The following is a 22316-nucleotide window of genomic DNA, read 5'->3' as shown; positions in this document are numbered from 1 at the left end:
CTGGAGGGCCTGGCATTTGTGAGTGCCCTGTGGGTGCTGGGATCCAGACTGTAGTCCAGCAGCCAATGCTCCCAACTGCGGGCCATCTTTCAAGTGCCACGGTCTTCTATTTTTTAAGTGGCTTTTATTTATATCTTGGGGGACATGCCACAGCCTGTGGAGGTCAGAGGACAGCTCCAAGCAGCCAGTTTTCCTTCTATCATGTGAGAACTTGGAGAGCAAATGCAAGAGACTCAGGTGTAGCAGCTCAGGTGTGTCACCTCCCTCCTGAGCTGTTCGGCCAGCTGGGATCTTGTATGCATGGGCTTTTGTGATTTGTGTGAAACTGGCTGGGTCTGCAGAGCACGGCTCAGACTTGACCTCCCTGGAGCCCATAGAACCCTCATTGTCTGGTACTTCTCAGCTGGTGGCCAAGCTTTCTCTTTCTAGCTCCAAGGGACCAATCTGTGTCCAGACATGGGGACATCTGACTGTTCTTTCTAGGGTTTGGTTCTTTTGGCACTAAAAATTTATTTTAACTATGTGCATAAGTATGTAGATATGTATGGGGTTGTGAACATGAATGCAGTGACCATGAAGGCTGAAAGAGAGGGTCAGAATACTCGGCAATGGAACTACAGATAATTGTGAGCTGGCCCACGAGAACACTGGCAGGTGGGTCCTCTGTAACAATACTGAGCCACTTCTGTGCCCACACGTTTGCCAGCACGGTGCCCAAGGCCCCACGCACCCTGGGCAGCTGCTCTGCTACTGAGCTTCGCCCCGGTTCTCACTTGCTATTCAGTATTTACCTATTTGTTTGTGCGTATGTGTCTGAGGGTACATGTGTATATATTTGTGTCTGTGTGTGCATGTGACAGTGCATGTGTGTGGGCACATGCATGTGTGTGGATGCAGGTATGTGTGTGTGAGGGTGCGTGTGTGGAGGTCAGAGAACAACTTGCAAGAATAGGTTCCTCTCACCATGTGAATTCTTAGATTCAAATAAGGTGGGTTAGCCTTGTGGCAAGCACCTTTACCCACTGGGCCATCTTGCCAGCCTCACTCCCGTTATTTTAAAAGCATGTTTAGGCTCTGACAGTTGGCCTGAAGGTGGCCCTGTGTGCAGCCCCATACTGTGATACATGCACCATGCCTCGTGCCCTGATGGATGCCACACTTACCTCCGTTCCCTCGCCCTCCAGGGAGGCACAAGAGCAAAAAACAACACGGGTGACACTGGGTTAATGGGTCCCTTTACTTGCTGCACAGCCTTCCTGTCTAGAAAGCTCAGAGCAGGAGTTCCTACCAGCTCCACATATGCCCTGACATGGCCAAATGTGGCAGTGTGTCCCCAGGAAGGACGCTGCTCTGAGCTCCCATGCGGTGGCCCTGGCCTGTGCCTCCCTGGTCTTGGTGCGAAGGCTGCTACTTACTTCCTGCTCTCATAGAAAGCCATGATGTCCTCAAAAGCGTTAACATCCAGCTCCTCAGAGCGCTCAAAGGAGAAGTCTAGCCCTGTGCAGCTGCAAGGGAGAAGCTCAGTGAAGCCAGCAGACACACAGCACTGACACAGCTTGGCCAGGTATGGGCCACTCACATGGAGACACTGTGTGTCTCTGTGTGGTTTGAGGCCTCTCCTTTTACACGGGCCCTGCAGGCTCCTAACTCCTGGTTTGGTTCAGGACTCTGCTCAGTAGCCCAGATGGACTCAGTCACAACCCTTCTGCTTTAGGCTATTATTGCATAGCTAGGAGACAGGTGTGTACAACCATGCCTGCCTTGACAGTTTCTGTATCCAAGGGGCCTGCCTTGCTCCCAGGCTGCTGACACATGGTTTTCTTGACTTGGAACTTCCTCTGGCAGCTGTTGAGCATGGCTGACCTGCCACATGCCAAGCAATATTCAGGAAAGTGAACCCAGAGGCTCATTTGTTTGAGGCAAGTGCCATAACACAGATGCACACTCCCAACCTTTTACTGTCTGCAGGGTCTCCCTCTGCAGCCCAGGTCAGCCTTGGTCTTTCTAATCTTCTGCCTCAGTTGCCCAGTCAGCTACAAGCATAGGCAGGCACTCCTGGCTCAGCTCACACACACTTTTGTGCCCTCCTGGAGCCAAGAGGAGGGCCCAGGTCACTGCCTAGGCTCACTGAGTGAGTGCCAATGACCAAGGAAACTCAGCAGAAGGTGCTCAGCTGTCGAGGGAATGACAGCAGAAGAAGGGACCCTACCCTTCTCAGCCCTGGAGGCAGAGTCCGGCAGGCTCATAGTGACGCCTCCCTCTTTTCCTCAGTGGGTTACTCTGTAGCTGCAAAGGCCCCTTACCCTCCTCAAGCCAGGGGACTGAAAAAATCCTCTTGTTGGAGACACCCCACATTAAGCTCAAAATGACTCGGACTCCTGACAACAAAAAAGAAAAGCCTGCCAGGGTACCACATGTTTCAAAGTGCGAGGCGATGGCCTCCTGTGAGCCCCAGGGTGAGTACTGAGAGGCCGCAAGGCCTGCTTCTTTGGCACAGCAACTTGTGATGTCATTTCTGCAACTATTCTCAGAACTTAATATTTCCTTTATCTATTTGCTATTCCTTTTTCCTTTCCCCTCCCCTCCCCTCCCCTCCCCTCCCTCCTTCTCTTCCTTCATTAAACCAGTATTTAGTGACCTGGAAAAATCTAATAGAAGCCTACTTAATATCTAAAAATTAAATGTTGCCAATATTAAAGAGGCCATTCATAAATTCAAAAAATATTACAATTACTCATTCTAAATAAAAATAACCTAAAGCCAGAAGCAAAAATAAATAATTCTGCAGCTGTTCTCCCAGTCTTAATCTCAATTCTATATAATTAAAATAAAGTATTTTTATTATAAAATTAAAAATAAATATAAATATTTCCCAAAAAATTAGCTATGGGTTCCTTAACTTTAAAAACAATGGTAGCACCCCCTTAAAAATTCTCTATATAAATTAAATAAAACTATTTTTATAAACAAGCAAGTAGGGTCCAAAAATTATAAAAACTGCAGGGTCAGCAATGTAACCTTATGTTTGCCCTTTTATATAATCGTATTATCTCACATATGTCTATAAAATACTAACTTTATAACCACAATATTGCTGCCCCCAACCTCACCACAAACTAATAATCAAAAAATGCTTGCTATAAAATTTTTATATAGAAGCCGGGCGGTGGTGGCGCACACCTTTAATCCCAGCACTTGGGAGGCAGAGGCAGGTGGATTTCTGAGTTCGAGGCCAGCCTGGTCTACAAAGTGAGTTCCAGGACAGCCAGGACTACACAGAGAAACCCTGTCTCAAAAAACAAACAAAAAAAATTTTTTTATATAGAAAATTGTGTAATTTCCCTTTTTTTGTCTTAAATCTATTTTACTCTATATCACAAAAAAATGTTAGCACACACACAAAAAAGCATTTACCCCCCCACTTATAAATTTTATAACTCAATTTTCTTATATAATTTCAATAAAAAACTAGGGCTAAATCAAATCTATATAAGTACCCTAACTCCCAAATTACAAAAGCTCACATGTCAATACACCAGCCTGTCAGCATTACATCTCAATTGTTTTCTTATCTGCCTACCAGGTATCCCTAATTCTTAACAACCCCAGCATCCTCTGTGCCCACTATTCCTCCCCAATGCAGATGCCATCCCAGGACCCGCCTTTTGGGGTACAGAAAGGCCCAAGCAAGGGCTTTTCTGTTCTGGGTCTTTTGAGTCCATTCAGCCACTTGAGGTCTTACTTGGCCATAAGGACCCTGGTTGACAGTATAAGGCTCCATACATCAGTATAAACAATGACACCTCACAGGGTTGGGGGTGGAACAAACTGAAGCCTCGCTCACCGGTACAGTTTTTCTGAAGGGGTACTGGCTCCTCTTGGTAGCTCTTCCATGTGACTTCGAGTAGCAGGGCTACTTATGCCTGCTGGGGACAGAGTGAGCATACACTGTCTGGCAAGGTCTCACACAACACCAAGCCCGTTACTTCTGTGGAATAAGCAGTCAATTCTTCTCTTCTTTTGAGAAAACTGGAAATGAACTCAAGACCTTTTACATGCTATGCATGCTCTATACCAATCAAGCTCCAGCCCCTCATTGGAGGACTCTACGTAGGGCTCTACCCCTATGCCTTGCCCCCAAGCCTCCACTGGGGAATCCTAGGCAGCGGCTCCACCCGAGTCATGCCTCCAGCTCTTCACTGGGGAATTTTGGGGAGGGGCACTACTTGCTGAGCTGCACCTCAGCCCTCTTTAGTCTTGGAAATAGATCCTCACTTTTCAATCTGGCTCCAAAGTCATGATTGTGCTGACTCTGCCTCCCAAGCAGCTATGCTCAGCTTTAGAATGAGCTGCAACTGTCTGTCAACCATGTTGCTTGTTTCCAGGGTTGGCACCGGGAGGGCAGCTCTTCAGTCCCTACCTGCTGCCTTCTCCATTCTCTCTGCACGCAGGCGCCCAGCCTCCCGCAGCACAGCCATGGCCCTGATGGCTGCCCGTAGTACAGCCCAGCGGAACACAGCTACCGGGTCCATGCCAATGAGCTGGCGCACATAGGAGCTGTCACTGCCCCTTAGCAGTGCCACGATGTCAGGCCGCATGTAGTCCATGTTCTTCTCCCGGAAGTCCTGGTGAGGCGGAAGTGGTTGGTCACCCCTCAGAGCTCATAGATGCCCCAGGAGTAAAGGGCTGACAGGGTTGTACCCAGATGGGTCTCAGTAACACTCTGCAGTCCTGGCTCAACTCCTATTGAGGTTTGGGATGATTGCAAGCACCCCAGAACATGCTGTCCCAACTGAGTAACAGCAAAGGGTCAGAGAATAGTGTGGGCGGGCACTGGGCAGAGCCTACCTTGATCTGGTATTTCACTCTGCCCGCGAAGTGCTGGATGATGAAGGCGGGCTCCAGGACTGGTGTGCCCAGGAAGTACTTATTGTCCTCGTGCTGCTGCTTCAACTTGGCCAGCAGAGTGTGGCTGGTGGCATGTGGGAAGCTACGGATAGGAGTGGACACACAGACACACTCAGCTAAGAGCCCCCCACCCCCCCACACCAAACACTTTCACATACTTCTGGCATGTGTGGAGGTCAGACAGCCTGCAAGAGTTGGTTTTCTCCATCTACCACGCGGACCCTGGGGATTGAACTCAGACCTTCAGGCTTGCTGGCAGTCCTTGTTAACTGACTGAGCTACTGAGCTGGCCGACTGTAAGCTTCTCACCATGGACTGGATACAGCCATGTGGCAAATGTGGGACTATAGATTTAACGACATGTTGGGCCCCCTGGCCCTGTTTACCCTGATAGGGCTGTCTTTGCTCTCCCCTACATGGTTGACCAGATTTGCTGGCTTCTATCAACCTTTCATGCAGCATCCCAGATCCCACACTGGAGCCTCCAGCTTTAGATTCATGTGGACCTGGAGCTGTGGCATCAGGTTCCTGCTCCCCACAGAGAACGTGAACATGGCCTGACAGGTGAAGCCAGGCACTGTTCTGCCCCTGGAGGGAGGCAGATGGAGCAAGCAAGAGGTTCCTTGTACCTGGCTATTTTGCTCCCAGGGAGGGAAACACTGCCCTGGCTTTTGGCATACATTGTTGGTCCCAGTCTCACTGTAAACACAGGCAGGGCCAGATGTGTGGCAGATGCCCAACCCTGGGGCTCCATAGCTGGGTGAGGGAGGAGGTCTGACTGGAACGGGAGACACAACCACTCAGGCTGGGAAGAAGGTCTAGGAGTTGGGCACTCACCGCCTTCGCCGCATGCATGCGCGCGTGAGCACACACACATACATACACACAAACAGAAAAGAAAAAAAAAATGTTGCAGTGGTAAATGTTAACATGGCTGTTTCAGGAAACTCAAGTCAGAGCCAGTGAGAGGGCTTAGCAAGTGAGGGTAATCGTGGCTAAGCCTGATGACCTGAGTCTCAGGAGGCACCCGACTGAGGAGAGAAACAAGCCAACAAAGGATGTTTAACTTCTTTCTGCATGCACAGTGCAGCCTGTTGCCCCTGCTGCCCCACAATACACCGCACCTGATGAACGCACTGCAGCCTGACTCGTGACTGCCCTGTCACACTGCCTGTAGCTGGTAGCCACAGCACCTGCTCCCAGCTGTTTTTCCTCAGGTGCTGCAGACAGAGCAGAGCTTGTGCAGCTGCTGGTCAAGTGCAGGCCCCTTTTCTCTTGTCTGAGCTTTGCTTCTCTGGGTGGAGATGTGGCCTAAGGTACAGGGTCTGCTGCAGGGTGCTAGGACTCTCAGGAGTTGGGTCTTGTGGGAGAAGTCAGGATACTGAGGATAAAAAGCTGCAGGGGATTCTGGGACTCTACACCTTCTCCCGGTTTCTGTTTTTGAGACAGGGTCTTATGTAGCCCAGGCTGGCCTTGATATAAGATGTACCCAAGAATGACCTTGGATTCCAGATCCTCCTGTCTCCATCTCTCAGGTACTAGAAGGACAGGTACATTATGTGGTGCTAGGGATGGAACCTAGGGCTTTGGCCACAGCAGGCAGGAGCTTCACCTGCCTGCTTCTCCACCCCCTCTCTTTTCTTGGTTTTTCGAGACAGGGTTTCTCTGTGTAGCCCTGGCTGTCCTGGAACTCACTCTGTAGACCAGGCTGGCCTTAAACTCAGAAATCCGCCTGCCTCTGCCTCCCAAGTGCTGGGATAAAAGGCATGCGCCACCACTGCCTGGCACCTCTCTACTTCTTGGCCTCTGTATTGTAAGCAAGCTCCTGCCTCAGCACAGGGATAGCACCATGGACAGGGAAGCTCCTCTGGTCTCTCCTGTTGTTTTCAGAGGAACCTGTCATAGAGTGGGATACTAAGGCTCTGTCAGTCTCTTGATTTGGAGTATACCAGTGTCCAGGACCATGAGAGGGAAAAGACTTGTCATCACAGCCACAGCAACCAAGTCAAAGCCACCTGACTTCTGCAAAGGCAACTGGGTGACTGAGATGCCTCCGTCCCTTCCCCAGGGGCACACCGCTGTCTCTGTCCAGCCCTAGCTCTGCTCCGGACACGGTGAGCTGCTTGTGTTGAGCATCCCATGAAGATGTGCTCAGCTAGCACAGGCAGTCAGCACAGGTAAGCCAAATGCCTGCTGTCTACAGAGCATGCTGGACAAGCCCTGGGCAGAAGGGATGAATTCAAGAAGCTGAGCAGCTCAGGGAACCTGACTTGTCCCCACACTGGCATATGGCAGAACAGATAGGGCAGGGACGCTCACTTGCTCTCCTCGTCCAGCAGGTAGAAGAGGCCAGTGGGCTTCTTGCTGATGAGGTGGATACAGCCCACGTTGTCGGTGTAGTCAATGTTGTGCCACGAGATGCCCTCACCCTGGTACTCCTCCTGCAAGGTGAGGAAGGTTAAGGAGGGTACTCACTGCCTTGGATTCAGAAAGAGGTTCCCTGCACACAATGTGGTTGAACTGAGGGTCTTACACAAGTTCAGCAGGGGCACCACCACTGAGACACCCCCATTCCCTCACTGGGGATTCCAGGCAGAGGCTCTACTCTTGAGCCTCTAACATCTACTTTAACTCCTACTGCAGTGTAAATGATGGCTGATCTATTGCTGATGGAATCATGAGAATAACAAGTCTAAACATTTCCATTATGGATATAATGTGTGGAAAGAAGTGTTTCCATTCAAAGCTGATTGGCAGCCAACAAGATGGCTCTACAGTTAAAGGGACTTGCTGTCAAGCCTGATGACCTCAACTCGAACCCCTGGACCCACGTGGTAAAAAGAGAACCAATGGTGCAAGCTGTCCTCTGGCTTCCACTCGTGGGCTTGTGTGTGTGTATGTACACACACACACAAACTGAAAACCTCAAAAGCTCACTGGACTGTTCACGATCCTTGGATAAGTGCTGACCATGTGGGAGGGAACACACGTCCAAGTAAGCACGCCTGTTCACACATGCTGAGCAATGCACAGTGCTGTGGCTTTTTCATGTAGCCCAGCCTGGTCTCAAGCTCACTACATACCCAAGGATGGATTCCTGCTCACTCGGCCTCCTCAGAGCCAGGTGACAAGTGTTCCTGCCATCCCAGCTCTGTTCTGGTTTCTCATGCCACATGCTTTCTAGCTTGAACCTCACCTGCTGAAGCAGGGACCTAACAGCCTCCAACCCGGTGAAGTAAATAAGCTTCTTTCTAACATTCTCAGGCTCTGCCCCCCCCCCCCCGAGTCACAGGAAGGAAGGAAGGAAGGACGGACGGACGGACGGACAGATGGACGGCATGCAACAAAGAACAGAGCCGTGGCGGGAAGACAGGACACTCAAGTCAGCCATCAGTGACACCAGCCAAGTGCACACTTTAGAGCTAGCTCTGCTCACTCTTGTCCCAGGGGCAGAACTTAAGAGTGGTGCACACCTGTCACCCAGCACTCAGAGAAGTCTGATGCAGGAGAATCAGGAGTTCATGGCCATCTTCACTAATGGTGAGATCAAAGCCAGCCTGGGCTGCATGAGAACCAGTCTCAAAGCAGGCAAGGAGAAACTTTCTCCATTTGAACAAGTAAGCTGGCGTCCTTCTGGGTTCTCAACTTTCACTGCAATGCAGAAAGATGCTAGGGCTAGTGTGCCAGTGTGTATGATGCCAGAGGAAAAGCCAGGTCTAGCCCTACTGATCCCCTTGGGCTGCGTGAGCAGTGGAGAGATGATGCCCTATAAGCCGTGGACAGGATGGTCTTTTAGACAGTTCAGAAAGCCGTGGCGGGCCCCAGCAATTTTCTTTCCCTTGGGTGTGACTCGAGACTTGTACATGTGTGCTTACAAGCCACAATATAAAATCTGTGGGTGACTGCATGAATTCAACATGGCCCAGCCATGCGCTGGAATATTATTCAGCCTTACACAGGAATGGGATGCTGACACTTGAACAGGGATGAAAATGGTAGCCATTCTCCTAAGTCAGATCACCCAGCAGTGCAGAGGTGAACAAACACTGTATAACCCCACTGACCAAGGGCTGGAGTGTCACCAAATACATAAAGACAGAAAGCAGGAGGGTCTAGTGTCCGAGGGTGAGGTGGGGTGAGGGGGTTGTACTGTAGGTGTGTTCAGAGCCTCAGAGGAGCCAGATCTGGCTGCAGAAAGTGCATGTAGCTGCTTCCCATGTTGTGGGTCCTGCCTTCTCAGAAAGGCTAATATGGCAAAGGGAGGAACACAAGGGACATGATCTGACCACCTATAGAGTCACACAAATTATGTGACACAATGTGTGCACTGCTGCCTTGCTGTAGGGGCAGCTGAAGACAGCTGAGCATGGCACTGAGTTCAGGGACGTAGTGTTGGAGTCTGGGGAACCTGCTGTACCCAGGCCCTGCCCTGCTGATACTGAGGGACACCACTGACTTTTAGGGTGATGGTTGGGATGGGGTGGGGAATAGATGTCCACTCTTACCTGCTCCAGCTTGAAGATGTGCTGGGTGAAGTAGTACTGCAACTGCTCATTGGCATAGTTGATGCAAAACTGCTCGAAGCTATTCCGTTCGAAGTCCTCAAATCCAAAGATGTCCAGGACGCCAATGGACAAGCACTGGGAGACAGGTGTGGTTAGCCAGGGCCTCCTCGGGAGATTAGCCCTCCTGAGAGGGGCTGCACAAGTGGGGATGTGTTGTCCTGACCAGCTTGGTACCCGCTGTTTTTTACAAATGGTTCCTTTACTACTTATTGATGGAACCAGGCCTGCACATATCCAATAAGTTTTGGGGTGGGATCTAGGGCTTGGTGCCCGCATGCTGGCATCGCTAGGGGTGAAGCCTAGCCTATCACACTTCCAGACACCTAGTGAAGATGCCTGGGTTCCTGTAGAATAGAGGTTCTCACCCTTCCTAATGCTGTGACCCTGTATTACAGTTCCTCATGTCTGATGATGCCAACCATAAAATTATTGCACTGCTACTGCATAACTGTAATTTTTGCTACTGTTAGGATTGTAATGTAAATATCTAAGACCCACAGGTTGAAACCTGCTGCTATAGAGGATAAGAATCCTCTGCCAGCCCTGGTATTTGCAGAGATTCCATAGGTTCCTAGCCTCCATGGCATGTCCCAAGAACAGGGTTTATTCTTGTCCAGCTTAGGGCCTGGCTACTCACAGAAACAGCCTCTTCCATGTCCTTCTTGTTGAGGAGGGCGTGGTTGATCCTCAGCACAATCCAGTCAAATAGGGCACTGTATAGAGACTTGGCCATGGAGTCTCGTGCAGTTATGGCCTGTGGACAGAGGGTGTCTTACCTGGGGTGGGGGACCTCAGCAGGCTAAGGTGCTGAGAGTCAGGACCTAGTTTTGTCTTATTTTCATAGACAAAGTCTCATGTAGCCCAGGGTGGCCTTGAACTTGCCATGTAGCCAAGGATAATTAAACAACTGATCCTATTGCCTCTACCCCCTCATGGGCTGGGCTGGGTGTCACCACAGCTGGTGTGTCATAGGTGTTATAAGGCTCTGAATCTGGGGCCTCATGTGTTATGACTGTGCCATCCCCACCCTTCAACCAGGGTTTTCACCTTCCTCCTGCTGAAGTCTGCTTAATCCTACACTGGCCCCAGGACACAGCAGCTGTGGAGGCTCAGAGCCTGGGGTTCCAGCACAATACAGGTACACTGCATGGCATGCTACCTACATGGCTGCAGAACAGCCAGGGAAGTGCTTCTCAGTACACCCCCTGTAGGAGTGTCTATTCCGTCCTTCTCCCCATGGATGCAAACATCAGCCTCCAACCGCCAGATATGTGCCTCTGGTTTTGATTTTCCTGGATGTCATGGCAATGTCACCACACAGAATGCTGCCTCTGCTGGGGACACTTGCTCACTCAGCCTCCCTGGGGGACACCTGAGCCACACAGGGATTGGGTGCACTGCATAGGTCAAGTCATGTCAAGAGGTATCTTGGCCCACAAAAGCTCACTATCCATGGTGCCTTCTGGGAATCTAAGCTGATTCCCCTGGGCTGGGTCCCCATAGGGAGCTTCCCACACCCTGCTAGCAGGTCCTTTCCTGGTCCTATCCAAATTCAATTGGCAAGCCACAATGCTCTGGACATGCCAAGAGCTAACGGAAATGTACCAGGAAGAGAACACAACAGCAAATGGAGAGGATGGCACAGAGACCTATGGGCTGGGGGGGGTCACAGAAAGGCCACCGCAAGCACAGGGGTCAATAATCTCTTTCCCAGACAAGGCAAGTGGTTCATGTTCTCAACTTTTGGGGCCTGAAGGGCTCTGTTGTAGCTATTAAGCACTGTAGCTGCAGCCGAAGCAGCACTGAACAGAATGTAAATGATGACTATGGCGATGTCAGTTAAACTTTATTTACAAAACCAAATTCTGGAGGGCAGGTTTGTTTCAAGCATGCAGGAGCAGCATGACCACTGAGCATCTGGAAACACAGGAAGGAATGCCTCAGGCTCCATGCCTGCCTCCCCACTTACGGACACTTTCAGATAGCTGGAGCTACCTATATCAGATGCCAGAAATTAACAACTCTACTTCTAAAAACTCTGAGCACTTGTGATACAGCCTTGATGTATCCTGAGATTCTGTACCTCACCCGGGTCAGGCCTCATCTGGTTATCCAAGGGATCTAGGGGTTAACTGCTGTCTGTCTACTAGTTACTCAGTCTTTAACCACTGCCCTGGACTGCAGTGCCTGAGATCAAGGAAGAGTAATGCTATCTAGTGACGGCCTGGGTGGTGTGGCACAGTGGCATGCTCCGGTCATCCTGGAGGCTGTTCCAAGTTTAAGACTTGCCTGTGCTATGGAGTAAAAATTGTCTCTAACCAATTTAAAAAAACAAAACAAAGAGTAGCTGCTGGCAGTTAACATAGCTGAAAAAGACTTCCTGTAAATGAAAAAGTGAATTATAGTAGACATCTCTATTCTAAGTCATGAGGCCATGCCCCTGTGACTGGTACACTGCTCTTGTTATTTCTAGTCTTTACTGAGGGACATTACTGCTAACCTCATACTGAACCCAACTCATACATCAAGCTCTCTGGTGTGTGTGCAGAAGAAGGGACTGTTTGAATGCCTCTGCTTTGTGGCTTGGCAGGAGCTGCGCATGTGGCTCTGGTTCTGGTTCAGCAGGGCTGCAGTCCCGGCCTGGGCTCATACTTACCTCACTGAGGCTGTAAGGCAGGATGAGTTTGTCATTGACTGTAACCGTTTTTCTCTTGGTTAAGACCTCCACCAGGGTCTCCCGCTTTACCTATTTTCAGAGTTGGGAAAGAAGGGCGGAAGGTGAGGCTCTTGTCTAGAGAACTAGGGAGGCAGGCTGAATAGCAAAGCCTGGGACACTCCTGTCCACTGTATGCATAAATACACCTACATGCACATACACATACAAAAGTCTGGACACTCCTGCCCACTGTATGCATAAATACACCTACATGCACATACACATACAAAAGCCTGGACACTCCTGCCCACTGTATGCATAAGTACACCTACATGAACATACACAAAGTGGAAACATTCTTAAGAAACAAAACCAAACAACCAGTTCCCAAACTGTGGTGGCTTACTCTAAGTTCCAGAACTGGGGATGCAGAGGCAGGTGGATCTCTGTAAGTTCAAGGCCACCCTGGTCTACACAGTGAGATCCAGGCAAGCCAAAGCTACATAGTAAGAACCTGTTTCAAGAATAAACAGGTCAATAACATTAAAATTAAAATAAAACAAACATACCAACAAACAAACCAGAAAGGTGAGCTATAGACCTCGCTGGTTCAGCAGCACAAGATTTAAGATTCATCCAGCTGGCTCCAGGCCCGGCAGTTCTGTCACCAGCAGTGTTAAAACAAAACAAAACAAAACAAAACAAAACAAAAAACCCCCAAACCCATCACCACCACCACCACCACCATCATCATCAAAAAGGAAACCCTTGGACCAGTCATGCTCTGAACTGAAGGCTCTGAGCAGCACTTCAACCTCCAGCCACTAGGTGTCAGGAGTGCACCCACTTGGATGACCAATTTTCTGACTTGACACAGAAGTTTCCCCAGGTGAGGACCAGCAGAGACTGACTGTACATGGAGTAGGAACATGACTTCACACTTCACACCAGGACCTAGCTGTATCGGCACATTCAGGCTTATGACTTTGGTACAGTGAGAGGGACACAGGAGCTGTCACTGCCACATCCCCAGCCTGCCATACTCATTTTGACTCACTGAGGGTCTTCGCTGAGGTGCCTAGGTAGGTTTTGAACTTATAACCTCCTGCCTCAGCCTCAGCCTCAGCCTCAGCCTCTGGGTGGCCAGGATGAAAGGCTTGTGACATCATACCTAAACCTAAAGTATGTGTTTTAAATTTAATTGTTAAAAAAATTGTGTGCATGGGTATTTTGTCTAAATGTCTGTATATGCACCACATGCACACCTGGTGCCTGAGACTGTGGAAGAGGGTGTCAGGTTCCTGGGACTGGTTGTGAGGTGCCATACGGGCGCTGGGATTCAAACCCATGTCCCTTTTGAGAATCTCCAGTCCCTAATTTATGTTTTTTGGGGCCAGGGTCTCACAGAGCCCTGGCTGACCCTGAACTTATCTCCCTGCGAGTGCCAGGATGACAAGTGTGTGCCAGCACATCAAATTTATGTAGTGCTAGGATGCAACAGAGGGTTTGTGCACACTAGACAAGCCCTCTGCCACCAGAGTTACAGCCTCAGCCCTGCCAACTATGGTTCCATTTCTTTACATTTAATTTTGTGTGTGTGGCTATGCTCATGGGAATGACAGGGCCTGGAGGGCAGTGGCTTCCCATGTCCTGGAGCTGCAGTCACAGCAGATGTCAGGGTGGTAAGGACTGAGCTCTACCCGCTGGAAGAGTAGAACCCAGCACCTCTCCTACTACACACACAGACAGACACAGACAGCAGCAAGAGGGGACATCTCAGAGATGACAGGAGGAAGTTTACAGTGGATAGAAGTTCCCCACTTATCCCCTGTACTGAGAGGCTGCCACTGACTTGGGCTAGGCAGGCTGCCTCATTTGGCAGCTAAGAAACAAGGGCAAGAAGGGAGGTAGAGACAGGAGGTACCTTTAAGAGCTGGGAGAGGGTGTCCAACACCTCCGGAGGGCCGACCTCAAGGCCTTCATCTCGGCCTGTGGCTCTCTTCTTGTAGGTGACATTGCCAAGGTACAGGATGGCTGAGAGGACAGAGAAGATCCTGGGACAGGAGAGGTTATTGCAGTCTGCATCACCTGTACTTGCTGCTGCTGTCAGAACCCAGGGCTCACACTTGCTACCTACGGCACTCCAGTTCTGCTGGGTTTAGAGGGGTCAGGCTATGTAGCCCAAGCTAGTCTTACCTGACATCCTCCCAAGCACTGATGCAAACTAAAACCTTTTTGCTTGTGTTTGCTAATAGGCAGGGTTTTGTTTAGCTTTGGCTGGTCTTGAACTCAGTATAGAAATCAGACTGGTGTTGAACTTCCAAGCATCTCTCTTTTGCCTTTATTTCTTTAAGATTAAGCCTCACTATGCAGCAAAGGCTGATCTTGAACATGCGACCTCATGCCCAAAGTCTCTCTGGTGTAAGGATGGCAGCTGTACAGACACTCAACTGGTCTGACCTGCTGCCCCCCAGCTCATGGCTGCAGCCCTCACCTCTGTTCTACATGGGGTACTGCCTACTCTCAATGGGGCTGTCTGTCAGATCTCCAGAGGAACTGGTTGTCACCAGGTGGCTCAGCAGCCCACTTACTGCTTCTTGGTGGCAGGCAGGAAGCCCACCATCTCCATGGCCTGCTGAAGCCTTTCAAAGTCATGTTTGAGGTCTTCTCCATCTTCAATATTCAAGTTATGCTGAAAAATAAAATAAAGGCGTGGGCACTTTGGCACTTCCTGCTGGGAGGGCAGAGAGTAGGGCGAGTCAGGATGGACAGGAGGAGGGCCAGGGCTGGGAATGAATGGCCGCCTTTGTGTGTGTGTGCTCAGGGCTGGGCTGGGGCCCAGCACGGCCAGGCTGGCAGCCTCTGATCTCCTTGTGGCAGACAGCCTTGGGTACAGTGGTGGCGCCATGGCTGTAGCTGTTTACCTGGTTGAGGTAGAAATAGTCTTGAGGCTGCTTCAGCTGAAATTCCTGGCGCTCCTCCTCACTGACACCCAGCAGCAGATAATAAAACACATGGTAGTTCCTGTAGGTGACCAGCAGAGTCAGTGCCCAGCCAGGCCCACAGCAAAGGAAAGGGCACATCAAAAGGTTACAGGGTGGGGGGTATGGCTCAGCTGGTGAAGCCACCAGTTGACAATTCAGAGGACCCCCCAAGCTCAATCATTGGGACACATTTGGTAGAAAGAGGGAATTGACTCCCTGAAGTTGTCTTTTAACCACACATGTACATGTACACACGCGCGCGCGCGCATGCACAAACACACACACACACACACACACACACACACACGCGCTGAAATAAACAGATATAAAAATATAATTACAAAAAATAGTATTGGTCAATGTGATGGTGCACACCGAAAACACCAAGCACTCTGGAGGCAGAGGCAGGAGAATCTCTGTGAATTTGAGGCCAGCCTGGTCTACAGAGTGAGTTGGAGGACACCATGGCTACACAGAGAGCCCCTGCCTTAATAAGAAGTATCAAACTTTTAAGTATTGTTAGAAAGTGGGAACTTCTTGGGTGAGCAGAGCTAGGCAGAAGTCTCACTGACTAGTTGACACTGTTTTGCTGCTGGGAGACAGGGCCTTACCCTCTAGCCCAGCCTGGCCTGGAACTAAGAGATCCTCCTGCCTCAGCATCTAAATGCTGGCACACAGACTGTGCAGTTGTGCCAGCTCTGAGGTATTACCAGAATATAGTTCCAGTTGGCACTGAATAGCCTGGGGCATCAACTCTCAGGGTGGGCTGTAATGGGCGCAAGGTTGGAGCCCATGGCAGCAAGTGTGTGGAATGCAAGAAGAGGGTAAGTTTAGATTCCAACCACGGCTTCCCCTAAGGGGCCCGCAACACTTACTTCACCCTGTGAGGGTCAAAGCTTGAGTAGGACTGTATTGTGCCAAATACCACATCCCGAGTGCTAGAGAGTTGGCTGCTCTTACAGAGGACCCATGTTAGTTTCCAGGACCCACATGCTGGTTAACAATCCTTGTAACTCCTTTTCCAGGGGTCCTAGTGCCCTCTTCTGACCTCCCAGGTTACCAGGCACACAGGCAGTGTACTTACAGACACTCAGGCAAAACACTCATACATATTAAAAAATAAATAAATCATGCTCTACCGCTCATCCTTCTCCTGGGAAACCAGGCGAGACTTTTCAAGAAGGTATTTTTCCACAACAGCTCTGTCATAAAAGAAAAAGAGGGAAAAAAGATATTACATTTTAGTGTTGATATTTCTTCAATACTAAACATTTTGTTTCAACCAGAGTTGATGATGAAATCAAGAACCATAAATTTAAAGGAAACACTGCCAGCACTGTGCCGCTCTTCTAGCCCTCACTGGGCAATTCTGGGCAGGGCTTCACTCCCCGAGATCCTTACTGTGGGACTCTGTGGCCATTCTTTATGTCTAAGCCAAGACCTCGATTTGGATACTGTATGGTTGTTCTTTCTTCCTTCATTTCACCCAGGCTCTTATATAACCCAGGCTGGTCTCTAACTTGCAGTGTAGAGGAGATGCCTGATCCCTTCCCTGAATCTTCCGAGTGTTAGGATGAGGCATGGAATCCAGCTATCCGCGCAGCTATCCGTGCAGCTATCCACACTCTGCTGACATCCATCTTCTGGTATGTGAGTTTCATTGTGTAGCTGAGATTGGTCTTGAGCTCCTGCTTCTCATCAACCATTTGTTCTGTGTGCTGGGCTAACAGGCATGCACCATGCAGGGTTTCTGTACTGCTCAGGGTGGAAACCACGGCCCTATGCTTTAATAAGCACTAGGTGGACTCTCTACTAATGGAGCCACATTTCCCACCCATATCTCTGCGCTGGCCTAGAAAATGGGATCATGGTGCTGCCTGTCGCAAGTTAACACCCTTTGGTACCATGTAAATAAACAGCTACCTACAAATGTCCTGAAGATCACCACTGCTCTGGCTTCAAACTAAGAACCAGAAAATCAGCTGGCCACTGTGACCCGGGCAGACAGGGTTGAGCACGGTGCACAGAAACCTGACAGGCAGAGCAGCCTGTGCTGGTGAAGGGACCCAAATGTTGAGGGAGGAGGCCAGCCAGGTCCTCAGGAAGCTGGTCGAGGTGTTTCAGGCATCTGCTACTTCAGTGTAAACTCAGTGGTGATTTTCATGCCCTGGCTGCTCCCCAACAGGATGACAACGGACAACTCATATTTAAGGTACCACTTGGGCTCATGCAGTAACTCAGCATGTAAAGGCAGTGGCTGCCATGTCTGATCCTCAGTTTGGTGCTTGGGATCCATAGGGCAGAAGTAGGAAATCAACTCCAGAAGGCTGTCACATGACCACCTGCACATAAGTATGTGTGTGTATACACACACTTAAATTTTAAAAGCTGAATGTAAAGTTTGATTTGTTTCTTCTTTTCTGGTGAAGGATCTGGCTTCATACATTAAGGACTCTGTGCTGCACTCCTGACCCTGGTTTTTGTTTTTGTTTTTTTAAGTCAAGCAAGGTTTCTCCGTGTGTCCTTGGTCATCCTGGAGCTCACTCTGTAGAGCAGGCTGTGGACCAGGCATGGCCCTGGGCCTTGTTTCAGGCGTTCCTATTTTCTCACTGGGTTGTTGGTCTGGCTACTGAGCTGTCTGCTGCCGTACAGCAAGCACAAGGCAGTCCTTGCACTCACTGGGCAGGCACTCTATGGCTGTCCTGTACCCATTCCCTCACTTGATGAATCATGTGTCCATCTACAGTGTCAGAGTGACACGTGTGCCAGAGCATGCATGGGGGTGGCTGGGAATGCCTCGTCTCCTCTACCTTGTTGAGGCAGAATATCTGTCCTAGACAGCTGCGATAAAAACTCTCTGACCAATGGCAACTTAGAGAGGAAATCAAGACAAGCCCCCAGACAGCCCAGGGCCAGTCTGATCCAGGCTATGTATCAGTCACAGCTTTCCTCACAGATTGACTCTTGGCAGTCAGGTGACAAGGACAGCTAACTGGAATTGCATGCACCTGTTTGTGGCTCTGCATAATATGGGCTCTCTAGCTCGCAGCTTCTGGCTGATTCTGTCTTCTCTGAATCCTATCTCTCTCTGTTGGAATGTGAGGATGACAGAAAAACACCACAAATGGCTTTTCACATGGGTTTGTGGCTATGGAACTCTGGTTGTCAGGTTGTCGAGGCCAGTGCTTTACCCAATGAACCATGGCCTTGGCTGCCCCCACTTTCCCTTCTGCTGAAGAGTAGGGGCATCTGACACACACTGGTCCCTGGCTGCATCCATACCATTTGCCTTTCTAGAGCTACGTTTCCTCCCTGTTCAGTTCAGGGCACCCATGAGGTAGGGGAGCAATAGGGACTATAGTGTCCTCAAAGCCCAGGCTTGACACTGATGTAGCTCGGGTCCCCTCATCTCCAAATACTTCCAACTACAACTATTTTGAAATTTTCCAAGTATTCACTTTAATATTTCTTTTTTATTTTGAATCTTCTGTGTTTGTGTATTTATGTGATATATATGTTTGTGCATGTAGGTGACCGAAGAGGCCAGCAGAGAGTGTCAGGTCCCTTGGTACTACAGTTACAGATGGTTGTGAGCTGCCATGTGGGTGCTAAGAATCAGTTCTTAAGAGGCCCTCTGAAGGAGCAGCTGGTGTTTCTCTGCTGAGCTGTCTTGCCTCACTTTCCAGTGACTGATCTGCACGCTACTCCACTGCATTGACAGTCTGTGGTGAGAAGTGGGGATGGAATCCAGAGTACACAGGCATCGCAGAGTGTCATGCACACACCCTTACACATATAGCACATAGTTTTTCGGGGACATGGTGGGGGCGGTTACATGTGTGTATGGGGTGTCTGTGCATGTGGAAGCCTCAAGTCTTTCTGGATCTGTTTCCACCTTACCCACTGAATCAGGCTCTGGCCACATTAGGCAGGGTCTCACTGAGCTCACCCATTTGGCCTGTCTAGTTGGCTGTGCGAGGGGAAGTTTGCCCCGCGAGGGAAAAGGGAAAAAAGAGGCTGTCGGTCATTGTCCAGCCGGTGTGGGGGTCTGTCGGCCGAGGTGCGTCTGGGGACCCCTCCTCTCAGTCTCATGAGCACAGGGATGACAGGCAGCTGCCATGCTCCAGTGCTCAGCCTTCATGCGTGTTCTGGGGATTCAAGCCCTGGTGCTCCACACAGCATTTTAGCACCTTAACCATCCTCCAGGACCTCTCAGGTCCTCTACAGGATATCTTTAGTTCTGAGTGGGGCATGCCCCTCCAAGCACAGGCATGCATGCACCTTCCAGCTGTGCTGCTCGAAGACTTGGGAACCCAGAACAGCATGGATCCTTGGGCTGCAGGAGTAACACTGAGCGTTCCCTGGGGACCTCAGGGTTCCAGGCACCATCTAAGGCATTTTCAGGGAATCCTCCCACACACGAGGGTGGGTGCAGTAGTTCCCAGTGACAGATGAGGAGCTGAGGCCACTACAGAACACTATGGGAAAGAAAGGTCCTAATCGACTCTCTCCATACCCACTGGTCTGTGGCCCTCTCCACCTGAGCCTGATTTTTAATTTTATTTATCTTGTGTTGTTGTGAGACATGGTCTCACTGTGTGTGTTCCTGGCTGTCCTGAAACTCACTATGTAGACCAGGCTGGCCCTGAATTCTTGGGAGATCTGCCTGCCTCTGTAGGACAGTGCCATTAAGCCTGCAGGCCTGTGGGGAACTCAGAGTGCAGGGCAGGTTCTGAAGGCACTGCTTGGACTCTTCAATTCCCTTAGAAGGAGCTGAAGAGACTTAGAGTTTAAGAGTAGCTGCTCTTCCAGAGAACCCGGGTACCATTTCCAGCACTGACAAGACAGCCCACAGCCATGTGTAAGTTCAGCTTCTTGAGATCTAACAACTTCTGGCCTTTGTGGGTACCACACATTCATAAGGCACAGACATGCATGCAGGAAAAACACCCATGCACATAAAATAAATAATTCTAAAAATAATTTTAAATAAGGTAAATAAGAGAAAGATTGTTTTCTAGTTCCTTTTTAAAAAAGGTATAACCCCCAGGCTGGAGAGATGGCTCAGCCGTTAAGAGCCCTGACTGCTCTTCCAGAGGTTCTGAGTTCAATTCCCAGCAACTACATGGTGACTCACAACCAACTGTAATGGGATCCAATGCCCTCTTCTGGTGTGTCTGAAGACAGCTACAGTGTACTTACATACATAAAATAAATCTTAAAAAAAAAAAAGGCATAACACCAATATGACCAATAGCAACTTAGAGAAGAAATCAAGACTAGCCCCTAGACAGCCCAAGGGCCAGTCTGATCCAGGTTATCTGTCAATCATAGCTTTCCTTGCAGACTGACTCTTGGTGGTCAAGGCTAGCCTGGAACTCATAATCCCCTTACCTCTGCCTCTTGAGTGCTGGGTCACACAAACACCTCCTTCTCTAGCCTCAGCCATTTAGTTTTGGCCCCTCTCCTAAAATCAGATCTATAGGGTCAGACTCTTGTATCAATGCCTGCCTTTCTCCTTGTGTCCAGGGGTAGGCGGTTCCTCTGCCTCAGCAGAGGACAGGCCAGCTGTGCGGACCCAGACTTCCACTTGCTGGAACACAGCTGCCCAGCTCTCTTTCCCCAGTCTTTGGTGATTTCTTTTCTATATTCTAGACAGAGGCTCCACTTTAGACAACACCCCAGCTTTTGAGATTTTGAACTTAATTTTAATTTTATGTGTATCAGTGTTTTGCCTGAGTGTACCTATGTACCACATGAAGGCAGTGTCCACTGCGGACACTGGACTCCCTAGGACTGGAGTTGTGGGTACTGGGAATTGAACTCGGATGTTCTGCGAGAGCAGCCCACCCCCAATTTTTGGTTTTACAGGTTTGAGGCCAGCAAGGGGAGTACAGGGGCCCCTCTGAGCTGATCTGCACACATAGAAAGCTAAAGCTTCAGGAGTGGAGAGCTTGGGCCATGCTCAGATGCGCCCTGGCCCTTGGCTTTGTGAAGAAGCAGTGATAGAAATATGACCAGACACAGTGGACAAAGGAAGCCCTGGGTTGTAGCTCCTGTGGCACCAGGCAGTAGCAGCCCCAGAGGCCAGGAAGCTAGGCCAGAACATGGATGTCAATCAATATGGGAATTCCTTTCTTGAACCCATGAGTAACATTGGATGGAGCAGGGCAGGCTTGTGGGCTAGCGGCAGGGCAGCCTACTGAGCCCTAAAGAGAAAAGCTGATCTAGAGATCAGCCCTGAACTTGCTGAGAGCTCTAAGCAGGGAGGCTGCACCCAGGAGTACCTGACACACCGTGCATGTGACCTAGCCAAGTACTTTTTGTCTGGTTTCATGTTCAGCCTTAATGGTTTTAGTTATCCAAACTTGGAAAATTAGAAGAAGAAAATTCCAAAGTAAATGTTTATAAGTCTGAAGTAGTATGGCACTCTAACAGTAGGATGCGCTCCATGCCATCCTCACTGCCCTCCTCACTGCCCTCCGGGTACAGGAGTGTACACACTTCCTCCTGTTAGCTGCTCAGCAGTCATCTTGGTTATGGGATCAACTGTCACTGTACTGCAGTGTTGGCTTCCAGCAGTCTGAATTTACCCTAATAATGACCCCAAGGCCCACAAGAATTTATACTCTTATTAGCTGGAAAGAGGAGATTTTCATAGTCCATGATCCAAATGTCATGATGGAGAATGTGTGCCAGCTGGGTTATGGGCACCCAGCTCATGTGGCAGAACTCATACTACAGCTAAACCCCAGGTGGGCATGTGGGGGCTGAGGCCAAGCAGAGAACATTGAGTCACAAGGGTCTAGAACCAACCTGACCTTCATCAAGGGCTCTCAATCGGCACCTTAGCAGAGCTTGCTCAGTGTGGGGGGTGGGCAGGAAAGGATGCCAGAGGCTTAGCCCCTCCCTTCCATGCCCAGTGTGAACTATCAGCAGGTGACTCAGTATCATGTTCCTGTGTACTGTGTGAAGAGTATTCTTGTGTCATTCCCATGCTGATTTCTCTGCCTTCATGTCACATAGACATGGCATTGTAATACTTACTCTAAGAATCTCCCGTCCCAGTGTTGTGTAAACACTGCTCCCCATGTCAATAAAAGCTCAGCCAATGACTGATCAGGAGAGAGAATAGGGCTGGATCCTCTCAGCCAAGAGCCAGGAGAAGATTCTGGAGGAGGGGTTGAGAGGACAGCATGAGAA

General features: G+C 49.7%; 1 protein-coding gene across 4 annotated transcripts in view; it reads right to left on the bottom strand.

Annotated features, from left to right (window-relative positions):
• Positions 1 to 22316, bottom strand: part of Myo9b (myosin IXB) — a 91139-nt gene that overhangs the window by 24829 nt on the left and 43994 nt on the right. For 3 of the 4 annotated variants that reach the window (XM_029531690.1, XM_029531691.1, XM_021219869.1), the window contains exons 4-14: positions 16253 to 16315; positions 15054 to 15153; positions 14721 to 14821; positions 14054 to 14183; positions 12130 to 12219; positions 10111 to 10227; positions 9414 to 9548; positions 7228 to 7349; positions 4849 to 4990; positions 4421 to 4625; positions 3845 to 3923 (exon numbers count right to left, since the gene is read on the bottom strand). In XM_029531690.1, the coding sequence (XP_029387550.1) occupies positions 3845 to 3923; positions 4421 to 4625; positions 4849 to 4990; positions 7228 to 7349; positions 9414 to 9548; positions 10111 to 10227; positions 12130 to 12219; positions 14054 to 14183; positions 14721 to 14821; positions 15054 to 15153; positions 16253 to 16315 (1284 nt within the window). Of the gene's footprint in view, positions 1 to 1415; positions 1506 to 3844; positions 3927 to 4420; positions 4626 to 4848; positions 4991 to 7227; positions 7350 to 9413; positions 9549 to 10110; positions 10228 to 12129; positions 12220 to 14053; positions 14184 to 14720; positions 14822 to 15053; positions 15154 to 16252; positions 16316 to 22316 lie in introns of all 4 variants that reach the window. The other variant, XM_029531689.1, reaches the window with a different exon arrangement.

This window comes from Mus pahari, chromosome 19 (assembly GCF_900095145.1).
Source record: "Mus pahari chromosome 19, PAHARI_EIJ_v1.1, whole genome shotgun sequence".
In the NCBI taxonomy this organism is placed as follows: domain Eukaryota; kingdom Metazoa; phylum Chordata; class Mammalia; order Rodentia; family Muridae; genus Mus; species Mus pahari.
This window is presented reverse-complemented; position numbering and strand designations above follow the sequence as displayed.